The following is a 15,214-nucleotide window of genomic DNA, read 5'->3' on the forward strand; positions in this document are numbered from 1 at the left end:
ATATTTTTGACCGCCTCATTGTAATATTTTGCGTTGAACAACTCCTACAACTCTTCCTAGGTAACAGTAGTAGCATCACGAGTCAGGGACACCATGTCCCACCAAACCAGGACATCCTCTTGAAACTGAAATGTGGCACAGGCCACTCTATCGTTGCCAATGACGCCCATAACATTCAGAATTCTTGAAATAACTGTTAGTCATTGCTCGAATTTCATCATATCGGGACCTCCCAGAAAGACTGAGGTGCCTGCTTGCGGAACCTTTCATATAGTGGTTCCATCCGATTCACTGTAGCAACCGGCCCTGCCTGCACAGCAGGGGCAGGAGCAGGAGCCACATGCATTTTTAGAACAGCAACTGCAAAAGCACCCTACCGCCACAAGCGTTTGATTTCTTCGTCTTGCTCGTTGATTCTAGCTTGCATTGTTGTAACCCTATTTTCCCCTTCCTGGGCAGCCTGGGGCGGGTTAACATCTCCCCAACTGCGTGCCCTGCCTCTAAGGCCTCTGCCTCAGCCACGTACATTCAGGGAAATCTGAACTCCCTGAGTGCCACTGAATCTGACCATTCCCTTTTGGCTTCTTGCATTTCGCCTAGCGTTCATTCTAATAGAACAACCCGCGAAACCACGAACTAGCTTGGTCAGATCACGGTCAAGAATAATTTACTAAATACTGCTTATTTTATAAATTAAAACATAAGCCTATTCAACTATCAGGCTACTAACATACTTCTTATCAGGCGTTTCTTATAACATACTAATCAAATAAACTACTAAAACAATAGAAGCTTACTGAACCGTGAGTCGAGTTGATCGCTGATGATGATTGTACACATCGTGACGATCTTCAAAAAATAACCTGGCGGCTCTGATACAAAATTGTAACACCCTACTAGTTTAGGCGTGTTAATGTAATTTTAACCTAACTCTGCAGCTCGTTGCTAATCAATGAGTTTATTGAAAAACGTGATTAATTAAAACTTTATTTAACTGCTTATAACTACCAAAATAAAATACATATATAAAATTGGGATCCCGTTTACAAAATATTTACAAAAGTTTCATAGTGCATAATACAAAAAATTGTTGCCTAGTGACTATACAAAATACGTCCAGCTGTCCCAAAGACCGTACGCTCCAGTCCTAACCGCCCTGACATGTACAATCTTCATCTGCTCGCTCTCACAGCTACTCAACCTTATCCTTGCCCTTACCTACACATGCAAACAATATTTGTGAGTCAACAGACTCAGTAAGAAAAGCATAATCATAAACATAAACATATATCTAGACTGCAACCAGGCACTCATACACCTAATCACAATCTACTAACTAAGTCAGGAACGTTCTCGACAAAGTATGACTAACTGAGAATCCAGCCTATACTCAATACTCTAGTTGTACTGATGTGGTAGCAGTTAGCTCATGCTATCTGATAGCCTAGCATATATCTGTTGGCATCTCTGTGCAACTCTATGTACACCAGATATGCTACATTGATGGCTATAGATTTTCCTAACATATATATGTTGGTATCTCGGTGCAACTCTATGTACACCTCACTGATACCCTAATATGTTATTCTTACGACAACTAACATCTACACTAAACATGTATACATAAATACAACCATTATAATATCTTACCTCACTTCCAAATTCAGGTGTGCCGGCCAACTTGAGTGGAACAGTTTGTTTGAATTTATTTTACCAGGATCTTAGATCTACTCACAAGTATGTTGATTAACACCCTAAATATGAACTTTCTAAAACGATGAAATAAACACATATAAAGTTTAGGAAACCTTACATTGGGTGCAGCGGAATATAATGACTCCTTCCGTTCAGATATCTAGCCCTTGATTCCTTTCTGTAGCAGAGCATTATCAATATCTGAACCTGGATCTCTTTCTCTGAATCTTTGATGCTGAAACCTCCTTCTTGCTGAAAGTCTTTCTTCACGATCTTCCTCACTATGATTGAGGTATCACTTGCTGTGTGTGGGCACTACTCATACACTAAGAATTTCGAAATCTCAATGAGCAAGAGAGAGAGAGTGGGTTCGGCCAAAGATAGGGAGAGAGAAGGCTCAGTTTTTTCTGAATGAAAAAGTAGAAAATTTAAGTGTATTTTTCCTGAAGCCTTCACTATCTATTTATAGCATTCCACTAGGGTTAGGTTTGAATTATTTGGCATTAAAATAATGAAGATATCAGTTTAAAAATTCAAACCAAGTGGTCGGCCATGTACAGTAATGGGCCTTACTTGGATTTTGCAGTTTTCTCAATTCTGCATCTGATTTTCTCAAAAACGCCAATTTTCAAATTCAACCATTTAAATGCCAATTCTAACTATTTAATAACTATAAATAATTATTAAATGATATTGTCATTTATCATATTTATTAATTGAACCATACAAAGTATCATAATTAACAAATATGCCCCTAAAACTCTTTTTTTACAATTTCGCCCTTACTTAGTGAAAAATTCACAAATAGACATAGTCTAATTTGAGAATTATAATTGATTAATCAAAACCAATTACATGAGTCTTACAAGCAATATTATCTCAACTAGTGCGAGGACCATGGGTCTATATAACCGAGCTTCCAATAAGTAGATCAAGAATTTATTACTAAAATTCACTAACTTATTAATTCTTCGTTGAATCCACGCATAGAACTTAGAATTGCACTCTCAGTTATATAGAATGCTCTATATGTTCCACCATATAGACACATCATTATTTATCCATTGTTATAATCCTAATTTGATCAATGTTCCTCTATATGAATGATCTACACTGTAAATGGATTAGATTACCGTTACACCCTACTATGTATTTTATCCTTAAAACACTTGACCTTGTATAAATGATATTTCAGCTTATGTGAAATGAGTACTCCACCATTTATGTTCGTTTGGTCAAGCTCGAAGGAGATCATCCTTTACTTACTATTCGCCAGATAGAAGTTATAGATTCCATGTTTATATTAGCGCTCCCACTCAATTGCACTACCGTGTTCCCAAAATGTACGTATCACCCTGACCTAAAAGTAGGCTTAACTAACAAATCAAAGAACACGAATAGCCTTTCAAGATTGAGCCTAATCATAACAGGATTAAGAACATTTGATCTAGGATCAACTAGGCGATATTGACTTGAATAGATATTACGGTAAGTTTAATAAATCTAAGTCAAAGTTCAATATCAGTCCCTTCCGATGCATACTCCATGCATCCAACCTGAGCTTTACTTTAACCAATGCTCTGGAAAGAACATAGCATTTCTCCAAATGCAAGTAAACTCTTGTTGTAGATTATCTTATCAGTAAAACCCTGTGTCTGATAAATCTAGGAAACTTTATTCACATAGTCATGTTTACTTTCCAATGTTTTGACAGCACAATAAACAGGATCAAGTATGTGAAAAGGGTTTCAGACGAATTCATACATTATGTACATATAATCATGAAATAAATCATGTGAACCATGCAACATTAAATGTTATTTCTGATCTATATTAATAAGCAAATTTGATTATATTGAAATAAATTTTATTTAGGGCATAAAACCCAACATAGTTGCACGACGATTTACAGGCCCCTAAATCACATTATTCATAAAATTAATGAGTGACACGCTAAATCACTTTTCGGGGATAAAAACTCAAAACTAAAAGTTTCCTTATCGATGAATAACATGACAATATCCTAAATATTGTAAAAAAGGGAAAAACTAGGGTTTCTTAAAATACCCCAACTGGCAGACCAGTTCCCGAACCGGAATTTCAGTTTAGTGCAAAAAAACACAAAAAACTCCATAAACATCTCAATTCGACCCCAAATCTCACCAAAACCTCCAGAATACCTATTTACACCATAATGAAGAGATTTCAAGCAATAACATCAAGTAATAGCCTCTGAAACTCAAACCACCATTAAAGAGTAAAGCTTGAGTTCTTAAACTCAAAACTTGCTCAAACAACACCACAACCCACAAATCTAGCTCAAATCATCCTAATTATTCATAATTTAACTTTAGAATATAAATACAAACATTACTCACATCACACAACCCTAACTCTAGGAAAATATGCTTGAACTTAACTAAAAACATAAGATAATCAAAGAGAAGAGCTAAGAGGAGTTATACCTTGAATTAGATCACTAAAACCTTGTTAATTACTCTTCTTTGCAGCAAAGAAAATCCCAATTGTTATTGGTTCCTTGGGATGAGAGAGAGAGAGAGAAGAGATGGTTTCTCTTGATTTTTTCCTATTTCTTTCTATTTTCTAAAATTCATAAAAATGAATGATAAACCAAATTCATTACTCACATAGTGGCTAGCTGCCACACTAAAAATCAGCCACCTCACCCAAGACAAAAATGAAAAGAATGCCTTTCTCCAAAAAGCTTAACTAGTAAAGTGTTCATTTCTAAAATCTTGAATAATCCTGACATTCCCAATGTCTAACTAGGTTGCCTCGCTACTACTAAAAATGCTAAATGTGATTCTAATGGCCAAACACCGCGTTCTAATATTGCCGGACACAAAACATGCAAAAATGCAAAATTCCATATATGACATAAATAATACACCCTGAATTCAAATAAATCTCCATAAAATGATAAATCAAAATAAATCTTCTAGTTTCATAATTAAACCTTAATTATCTACTAATTTCAAATTAAAGTTAAGTGGTCTTTACATTATATAAGGGAAAAGCAACAGAGGAAGCCTAGGGGTTGCTTGGCTTCATAACTTAAAAACTGTTTTCAGTTTCTAAAAATAGAAAACAGTTTTTAAAAACTAATAGGGGTTGTTGGCAAAAAATTTTAAAAACAGTTTCTTAAAAAACTAAAAAACAAAAGCATCAAAATGTTTTCAATTTTCAAAAACAATTTTTTTGTCTAAGATATTATATTTTATATTTTTGCTCACATACTCGAATTCTAGACCCGGAGCCAAATGGGTTCATATTATGGTATGGTGTTAAAATATTGATTTTTTTTAGTAAGAAAAAAATTAAAAATAGTTTTAAAAAACTTATACCAAACACCATTAAATTTTTAAAATGACAAAAAACTGTTTTCTATTCTCACTTTTAAAATTACAATTTTAAAAACTGAAAGCTCAAAACACAACCAAACAAGCTCCTAATGTACATATTTTCTTTCCTCTAGAATTTGTTTTATTTTGCTTTTATTGTTTTTAGGAAAAAAAGAAGAAGAAAACAGCATGATCAATCCTATAACATGATTTACTTATAGAAGAATGTTTGTCTGTGCTTTATTATCAAAGTAATTAGTAGCATGATCTATCTATTTTAGAATTTTGTATTTGGTATCGTTCAGCTGAGTCTAACATCTATTCTTGTGTTAAAATGCAGAAACATACTATGTGGAATGAAATTCGTACGTCTCAAATGAAAGATGTAGCACATGTATCATCATCACTGTAACCAAGCAACCAACCTTTAATTTTTATTTATTATTTTTAACTTCATAGTAGCAAGGAAAAACAAAAAGTTGGAAAATATAATTTACAGTAGTCCGGTGTAAAGACTAGAGCTTTTTCTTTTACACGAAAAGCCCTTCACACCCATGATATTTTCAGCTTTTAATAGCATATTTCTCACTAAAAGCATCGATACCCCCAAAGGCATTTTTCATATTGAGCAAAACATAAGTGAACTCATTGCAAATTAAAGTGAGACATAATTACAACATACACAAATGATAGACAAGACGATCTTGCTCATTGCCTTGAAATTGAATTTAAAACACTACCATTTTAAATTTTAAGGATATATATTTAATTGAAAGTTCAATCACTTGCTATCACTTAATCACAAACAACCAAAAGGTCCAAAAGAGATTTCTATAGAATAGACATAACATATAGCATTTTCCCAGAATCAATCATCTCCTGAAATGATACCATAAAAACGATGAACTCTGCACAGATTCAGCAAACACCAACTTAAGCAACTATAAAACACAATCACCATGGTAAATGAAAAATGTGTGTGGAGCAAAAATTTGAGGTTACTACTAGAAATGTGCTACATCAGAACATTGCAAGATCAAGAAAAGCTGGGAGCCAAAATTTGACCGCCACTCTGCTTTATGTATATATAAATATCTATTATACTAATATGAGCCTAAGAGAAAATTAACAAAACACATACAGATGCTTTTTTTTTTCTTTTGGGTAAAGATTTGAACAATCCAACCTCCATTATTGGCAGGGTTGAAGACATGATTTTGGGTCCAATTGTATATTAAGTTGAAGCATTAAAACCAGTATGGGCACCAACATTGAGATTCCTAGGATATAGTGTGTGTGCGAACAGTTAAATATCTACAAAAGGGAAACTGATCTGCAGCCACCCATAACAAATTTACGGAACAACACCTTGACGACCCGAACGAATTCCCTTCAAGATACAATTGATACAGCAAAGAGGTGGGGGTCGGAGACTAGGAACAACATCAAATCACTCACTTACCACCCATCCCCAAGAAGCACACAAGTTAGATGATGACCTCAGGAGTTAGCAAATGCTCATCCTCAAATCACTGAAAAATAAACGATTCAGGCATATCAACTAATAATTAAAACATTAAAAGGACAAAGTATTGGTTTATGATGAAAGACTAAACGGGCCACAAATATAAGCTGAAAAACCTTTGGATGTACAAGAAAGATATGAATGTGCATGATTCAGCAAAATTAAAAATTAGCCTGCAGTTTAGTTCAAAATAAAGTATATTAACCAGAGAAGAAAGAACGAAAAAAATGGTCTTCATTTGCTATTACACGTCAACAAAAATATTAATTGCTTGAATTGTCTCGGCTCATTAACTTCCTTCTAGAATTCTCTTTAACCATTTCTCTTATCTGTTCTATATTCTTTCTATCCATAAATTTCTATGTTGAATCTAGGGCCAAAGATAGAGTTGTATGTATTCCCCTATACAAAATTTACAATCACAGATAGGCAGGAAGTCAATTGTTATTCATCTGAATGAACCAATAACTAAAAAGACAGTTCTGCGGTGTGTTGAGCCAAAGATAAATCCAATCAAGGAGAACAGTAAAAAATGCTCCGTATGATCTTATATAATTCGACTGGAGGCATTTGCAAGAGGTTGACAGCAGATTCAATCAAATATTAAATCCACAGTCTTGCACACTACAGTAAGAATTTACATATAAGCAACTTACAAGTTTCTTTTGTCACCAGAATCACTAACACACGACCCTACTGCTGCCATGGCGATTGCTTGAAGCCATCCCACCCTCCCTCGGGCTCTTTCCTCTTCAAAGTGCCACCTGGCATCTGGAACATCCTCATTTGCTCATCCAATGGGAGTTGTGAACTGGCAACAGACAGCTGCTTTGGTGCAAGATGAAAAGATTCATCTCTACTCTCTATTTCTGGGCCTCCAGGCCCAGCATTAAGATCTAAACCCTGCCTTCCCCATTTTCTACTGCTCTCGCCACTACTGTTATTGCTACCATCCGGGAGACTAATAACAAAAGGCCTTGGGTAGTTGGAAGAAACCCCACCAGCAGAGGTTCCCAACAACTGTGGATGCACTGCTGGGAAGCAAACCCTTCCACCAGAAGATGAGTCCAAGTATGTTGTAGGACCTCCAGCGAAAGTGCTTGGGGGCATCGAGAAACTGGTTCCATATGAAAAAACTGGATATTGAAATGAGGTAGAAGGAAAAGGCATTGCTGGTGAAGCTGACAAGACAGATCCTCGATAAACGTCAGGAGTAAATGGATTGCCACCACCGGGGGGACCCATCATCCTCTGTGGTCCACCAGCTGCAACAATTGGGAAAGGCTGCTCCCCTCGATCAGGAATAACAGAGGGAATGGTAACAGCTGAGTAAGTGTTGTTCCCTGTATGAAACCATGATGAGAAGTTCCCTGCTTCCGTATTGTTCATCCTAAAACCAGAAACAGATGGTTGAGATAGAACACTACTCCTGGCTTGTTGAATAAAATGTGCAGGTTCAGAACTCATCTCATCCACAGAAGGTCCATCATTCAAATCAAAATCCCTCCGAACACCTACATCCCCACCTAAAGTACCCCTAGATGAAGAATTGACTAGCATACTTGGAATCTCAGTTCGACGACTATTGTTGATTGTGAAACTGCCCATATCTAAAGTCTCATCAGCCTGGTTCAAATCAAGATCAAGTCCTCCTGAACTACGAAAAGGTGCTGCACTTGTGGATTGATCACAAGCCCGACCACTTTTACTCATTGCATTGGAAGTCGAACTTGTCTCATGTGAAGAATACCGAGATGTCATATCCTCTAAAAGTCTTTCATCAGGTACATTTAAGTCAATATCCAGAGGAGGGCGTCCTTGCTTCCCAGAAGTGGATTCAGCATGTGAGATGTTCACTGCACCAACAGGCATATCTACAACTTTTCTCGGTTCAGCCGGACGAAATGCACTTGTAGCTGCTGAACCCTTCCAACCAAGTACCCCTTTGCTCCGTAATAGGTCCTCAGGTGGAAGAAAAGGACCTTTTGCTGCAGCCGTCACAGTTACGGAAGAAGGAAGGGGACTAGACATAGAAGTAACTGGAAAAGGCAATGGACTAATCAGATGACCAGTAGGTGAACATCCAGGTGCTGAGATTTTTACATCTCCAATTTTCCCATCGTCAGCATTAAATCCTTCATTCAAATCAAATTCCACCTTCGCATCTGAACCTGAAACCCCAACAGAAGAGATAGAAGAAACATCAGCCGCACATTTTGATGCACACTCCCCAGCTTCATTGGTTTCCATTCGAGTCAACTTAGAATCCCTGGACCTCAAAAGTTGTTCTGCCTCATGCGCATCACATGCAGATGGCAATATGTTAGAAACCTGCTCGCCACCACCACATTGTTCTACCTCTTTACTTTTGAGGTCATGCTCCAAAGAGTTGCTACTTTGTTGAGTTACACTACTTACGCCACCTACAGCCCGATTCTCTGAGGTTGTAAGAGAGTTACCTTCTGGCTCATTTCTTTGATTTACAGACTCACTAACATGAGGCATAATACCCATAATATCACGCTTCTCGGACTTTATTTCACATGCTTTTTCTGAAACCAAATCTTTTCCATGATCAGAAGGCAATATTACTTCACAAGCCCCATTTACAAGGTCGGATTGCATCACTGAAACGGCCTGCTTTTCATCTGTCTTATCAATACTGTCTGTTTCTTCATTCTTAAGGTTCACCTTGACATCAGTTGCCAATGATGAGTGTGGAGACAATCTTCCTAGATTTTCTGTCTTGAATTCATTCATTGTGCCTGCTTCTGTGATCTTATTTTCATTTAACAAAGGATCACTTACATTGTGTTTAACATCTAAACTGCCCTCAGTTTTTACTCCCCCTTCAACTGACTTCCCACCAGTTGGTTTGCCTCCTTCCCTGTCTGCAGCTTTATCACTTACCCTCGAAGGAGAGATCACAGGAGAAGCTAAACTAACATCGTTACACTTTCCTTTGCTGTCTTCAATGCCTTCAGCTTGCTTAAAATCCTTACTGGGAGATCCTACACGTACCGTGTGCTCAGACGTAGGTGTATGGTCAGACAGAAATGCTGTTTTATCTTCTTTATCCTTAGCCATAAGATTATCAGATTCACTAGCATGCTTCCCATTCTCATTATTAGAACCGCCAGTGAACAGGCATTTGTTTTGTCCAAGCTCACCTTCTGCTAGTAATTTTACCTTTAAATCATCACCAGTAGAGGAGGGTTCAACGGAATTGTTTCTCTGTGGAGAATCAAATGGAGAAACCAAATCAGATTTGGACATCTCTCTAGCAGCCACACTAGCAAGCAGGTTCATACCAAGATCATCAGAACCAGACATCGAGCCATTACCTTCAGAAAACTTCACACAGCTTTCAACTAAAGCATTCATAGAAGTACAGGAAGGTTCTTGAAGATTTGCAGATTTATGCTCATTTCCAGATGATGAGGATGCAGTTTTTGAAACCTCTGCAACTTTCTTTGTTTCATCAACAGTCCTACAACGTTCTTCGTCAGTCAAAGCAGCAGGTGATCCATCCCCTTCATCAGAGGCAGTAAGCATGTCTTTAAAATCATTACTCTGCCAGGACTCAGAATTTACATCTGAAGCAGCGTTAACTTTACAAGCATCGCTTTTCTCCTTCAAGCCAGAATCTAATTGATCCGCCTTCTCTGAAGTCACAGGAGAAGAAGCTCTACTACTCCTGATTGAACGGTCTTCAAAATAACCTCCACCACTTCGTGCAGGACTACGACCAGGATTTGGAATCTTGACTATCAATTTATGAGTATTCCCGTCAACAGTAGTCCTTTCCGACATCTTATCACCAGTCAATCCAGAATTTGATGATTTGTCTATTGGGTTCTTATGCAGTGAAGAACTTTTGCTAGACCCAGTTTCCTTTTGGTTCCCTGGTAGAGAGCCTTGGAATCCATTTATTGGTTTTCGAGGTTGTGATGAGCCACCAGACACCTTATTCGCATTCATTGAACCAGCACTTGAGCTTCTTGCATCATCCTTGCCAGAAACAACTCCAGCTCTGGCATGGTCATTAGAGCACGATTGGCTGTTGTTGTGAGACTGACTAGAACTGCTGCTCTTCTCATCTCTAGTGGCTGTCAAAGGAACATCAGACATGCCACCGCTGGCATTTCGAAAATGACCATCCTTTATGTTGTTACCAGCTGATCCGGGGGACGGAACTGACTTTACAGACCCTGGAGAAGCAGAAGCAGACCTAGTAGTACTATCGCCATGGACAAGCTTAACTGAAACAGATTTGGAAGGAAAAACCTGTCCAACTGAGCTCTTTACAGCAACATCAGATGGTCCACTTGAATTTCTGTTTCCAACTTCAGGTAGACGAGCTGATCTTCCAGCCCAGGAGACAGCATGATTAGAGCCAGGCTTCACATCATTGATATTCATTTCAGCTTCAACACGTTTCTTCCATGTATCAACCAGACTCCTAGATTTCTTCTGGATTTCTGAGTTTTTATGAGATCGCAAATGATTCACAGACTTTCCAATATTACACGTTTTCAAGGCATCAAGATTCACAGGCAGCTTATCAAGTGCACGAAGTAAAACAAGAAGAAACTCCTCAATTAATTTATCACCATCCTTCGATCCACTACTGTCACCAATCTTTCCCTTATGAATTTCCTGGAGCCACTCATCAAAAACAGGCAAACCACGCAGCTCCACAAATCGGCTAAGGCAATCAAATTTATCTGTGGCTGCTATAACTCCAGCAAGCATTGACCGACCAGCCAAATCTATTTTCTTTTCATTTCTATCAGGTAGCATGAGCTGCACCAATTTCTCAACTCCTTCAGAGTCAACAAGTCCCCCCTTTTCAGTTATCTTGGATATCTCAAATTTTAAAAAACTCTCCTGCCTACAGTGACCAGAATCCCCATCCTCTGTTTTCGTAAAGCGCTCTCGTTTCAAAGGATCAGAGCCCTGCTCTATTCTCTCTCTCTTCTTCCCCCTGACTTGAGATGAAAAGGAAGACAAACTGTTCTGGTTACTCTCAGAGCCAGCTTTTAACTGTGAAGTTGAAGTTGGACCATTTGATGGCTTTGGAGATCGGCCACCTGCATGCATTTCTACTCTTGTTTTATTTAACAATTGCTCTACTTCTTCCTGTCGTTCCTGCAAGAAAAAGAGAATTAGATACAACCAATTGCTTCAAATATATGAGCAAAAGGCAAGATAACAGAGACTATCAAAGCTTACATTAATATAATCTTGATCCGTCAGCCACCATAAACACTTGTTTGTGATGTCATAAAGCTGTCTGCACACAAAAGACGAAATACCAGATGGAAGTTCAACACCTTTAGGAAGGAATGCAACTTTACATGGATGCAGTAACGAAGCTGCAGGAATCACATCCTTATGAAACGAATAGAAAAGTTCATTCGGCGCAGCATCCAACAAGATGCCTTTACCAAGCTTTACTTCAGCTGGACGATAAAGCCAATTTACACCTAATTTCAACTTATTATCTTTGCCTGTTGTTACCCAACGAATTATTCCAATGAAAGGAGGTGAATCTTGAGGAGGCTTAAACAGAGCACAGTCACCAACGGTGATCTTGCGTCCGTCCTGAAGAAAAACCAGAAATAAACAGATATAAGGGAAAAAGAAAAAGAAGAGAAAAATGTACAGATTATTTATCTGAAACTTTAAAATAATATAAAATACACAGATAATTTATCTTAATTAATTGAAGGCCAAGCAAAACATCAAGAAAATACATTTAGTGAAAGAAAAAGTGCTTATTGCCCATTTAGAATAAAATTCCGGTATACAATCCGTGAGAAAGAAAGAAAGAAAAAGACAAAACAAGGGAACGCCTAAAGCAATTAGAGTTATATTCTCAATTTTTCTGCTCGTCATCAAGCCAACAATTCGCTCATAGTCCAGAAATTGAGTCAATTCCCTAATTTCCATCACATTAAAATTAGAAAAAAGGTGTTATTTTTCTTGATTTTAGCCAAAACACATTCTAAATCGCACAATCCATATAATTGCCATCCGTAAAACAATGAGAACACCAGAAATAAGATCAAAACAAACGAAAAGCATGTAGAAAGCAAAATCACCGAAACCCAGAAAATAAACGGAGGGGCAAAATAAAAATCAAACCTTGTAAAACGAATTGGGTGAAGATGAACACGACGAAGAAGAACCATCGACTGCAACTACACGCCTAGGGACTGTCCACATGTGCCGACTCCGTTTCCCCTCTTCACCTTCCCTCCCATGCATAGCCTTGCATTTTCCCCAATTTCAGCCTCGATCCCAACTTTAATCCCAACGAGTACCATCAATCCTCTATCCCCCTTCAATTACACATCCACCCCCAATTCACCAATTCGCACTCTGCAAAACCCTAGATCGACCATACGAACAACAACGGCAAATAATCAGTCAAAAAACAAGCAAAAACGAAAGGAAAAAAAAAAACCTAATCCCCAAAACAAATTCGAATCAAAAGAAAAACGAGAAAACCCTAATTTCACAACGAATTCCTACCATTAAAAGGGTTTTCTTCTCTCGGCGGAATAATCAATCAAATCTAATCTACGCACGGATCCAACAGAGCAACACCAATCGGGAGGTTCAGATTTCGAGCCGCCTTTCGATCCAAGAGCGTTTTAGAGTGAGAAAACGAGAGAATTTAGAGAGAGAAAGATAAAAATTAAAAATATAAAAAAAGAAAAAATAACCCCAAAAATTATAATAAATAAATGAAAATAGGTCTTTGGTACTTGGTAAACGGCAAAGAGAGAGCTAAACGGCAAAAAGGAAAGGTGTACTTGGTACTTGGAAGAGAGCAGTGGGACGGGCAGGCATAAGGGCAGATCGGGTAGCCCGAAAAGAGGAGAATGATAGGACCACCTAGTGGTGACACACTAAAAATATTAAAAATAAAAAGATGTGTGTACTTGAGAAAAAACTCTTTATAGAATAGAATAGAGATGAAGGTTAGATATGTTGACCCGTCGGAGGATGGGGATTTGACTTTTTCTGTCTCTGAGATTTCAGCGAATGAATTGTGATTTTTTATAATTTTATTTTTTTAATAATATTTCCAAAATGGGTGTGGAGGAAATTGTGGGTTACCTGCGGGTGATGGAAGTGAGTGGGCCAGAGTTTGTCATAAAAGGGCAAACAAGTAATTATAAAGGAAGTAAAACATTGAAGAGGTGAGAAGTGAGGGGGGGCATATTATGATAGAGAAGTTAAGGTTGTCTTGTGTTGTTCCAACACACATTACTAAAAAGTAAGAGAAAAAGAGGGTTGAAGTTGATGATGATGTAAATTGGTTCTGTTTCTCTGGCAGGAATAAGCCCTTTGAATTATTAATATTATTTTTGTTTTTATTTTAGAAAAAAATTTATGTGGTCTTTTTTTGGAAGATAGGATTGTATCCTTCTTCATTGTTGTCAGAACATTCAATTTTTTTTTAGTAAGGTCCACATTAATTTTGATTGGTTAAGCTTTCAACCAAGTAAACAACCCCTTATTTTTCTCATGGGTCATTTTTTTTATATATGTATATCTTGTATTTGTTATAGAATAGGTATCTTACTTCTTATCCCAAAAAAATTAAATAACTGGTTGTAACAAGTAAAACATATTTGCTAAACAATTTGAAGGTTTTAATTAAAAAAAATTGTTTTATTTGTCAAAATCACAACTACAGCATCTTAAGGTGTCTCTTTCAATTTAACTTTTTGAAAAGCTTATCCAACCTGACCAATTAATCAAAATTATTGAAAGCTACAAACAATTCTTCCCTCTTTCCCCACGCTTTAATGTCAAATAATTCATATTAGGATTTTATTTTTTTGCTTTCGTTTTAATGGTTTCTGCCAAAATTTGTCAATTTTCCCATAATAATTTTTTTTTTCTTTTTCCTGAAAAACTGTCATAAGTACAGGTTCATTATGTTCTTTCCCAAACAATTACTCAAAAGGATGGGGGGACCAAATCCAGCCTAGCCATTGGCACCAGAAAGGAATGACAAAACAGTAGATAGAAAACAATGCAAAACCATCATATTCCCATGTATAATTGGTACTTAAGGGCACAAAAACAGTAATAAACAGAGTAAAGAGGCCACTGAGCAATAAGCCAGAGACTTAAAGTTTAAGGTGTCCAAAACAATAAAGGAATCTGAGACTCATTGTTTATCTTAATTTGTCTTAGTTATAAATAGACTATTCAAGGGAAGGTGGTCTAGTTGGTTGGGGAACCTAAAGTATTAAATGCAAATCAAGCAATGAGATTGGTTTGAAGAAAATACTGCACTGTTGTTTTTTGCATAAATAAAAAAATAAATAAAATGGATTAAAAGAGATGGTTCAGGAGGATGCAATTTTACTGCAAAAAGAAAAGTTTAACTGATATATATATACGTTTGGTTTGGTCAGATCTAACCGTAAGAGTAGTGAATTTCAAGTAGTTTATAGAAGAGTCTTGGGATGAAAGAAAATAACAGCTGTTGAAAGTTGATGAAATATTTCAAGTAAATCAAGTACAAACAGAAGAGTGTGGTGGGATTTATTAGCATAGATTTGACCACACAAGAAGAGTTCTATATTGATGTGTCAAGCAAAAG

At 37.1% G+C, this 15,214-nt stretch overlaps 1 protein-coding gene across 3 annotated transcripts; it reads right to left on the minus strand.

Moving 5' to 3' along the window:
* Positions 1 to 6,093: 6,093 nt before the first annotated feature.
* Positions 6,094 to 13,491, minus strand: LOC115709403 (uncharacterized). 3 transcript variants are annotated; one of them, XR_004010235.2, is made up of 6 exons: positions 13,123 to 13,483; positions 12,733 to 12,979; positions 11,818 to 12,189; positions 7,239 to 11,733; positions 6,699 to 6,755; positions 6,094 to 6,589 (listed from the first exon to the last, which is right to left on the minus strand). XR_004010235.2 is itself a non-coding variant. In XM_030637498.2 (5 exons), exons 2-4 carry the CDS (start codon positions 12,853 to 12,855, stop codon positions 7,276 to 7,278), a joined length of 4,953 nt encoding a protein of 1,650 aa, XP_030493358.2. In that variant the 5' UTR covers positions 12,856 to 12,979; positions 13,123 to 13,491; the 3' UTR covers positions 6,094 to 6,589; positions 7,239 to 7,275. The 3 variants fall into 3 exon arrangements, 1 of the variants encoding a protein (XP_030493358.2); XR_009686883.1 differs by having other exon boundaries at positions 6,699 to 11,733; XM_030637498.2 differs by lacking the exon at positions 6,699 to 6,755 and having other exon boundaries at positions 13,123 to 13,491.
* Between the last annotated feature and the right edge of the window lie 1,723 nt (positions 13,492 to 15,214).

Source organism: Cannabis sativa, chromosome 3 (genome assembly GCF_029168945.1).
Source record: "Cannabis sativa cultivar Pink pepper isolate KNU-18-1 chromosome 3, ASM2916894v1, whole genome shotgun sequence".
Taxonomy (NCBI): Eukaryota; Viridiplantae; Streptophyta; class Magnoliopsida; order Rosales; family Cannabaceae; genus Cannabis; species Cannabis sativa.

Bases quoted from the DNA above. Each gene is read 5' to 3' on its own strand.
- LOC115709403 (XM_030637498.2), bottom strand. From the start codon at position 12,855: ATGCATGGGAGGGAAGGTGAAGAGGGGAAACGGAGTCGGCACATGTGG. The intron at 12,190-12,732 runs GTTTGATTTTTA...GTTTTTCTTCAG, and splicing joins CACCCAATTCGTTTTACAAG to GACGGACGCAAGATCACCGT. The intron at 11,734-11,817 runs GTAAGCTTTGAT...TTTTTCTTGCAG, and splicing joins CGGATCAAGATTATATTAAT to GAACGACAGGAAGAAGTAGA.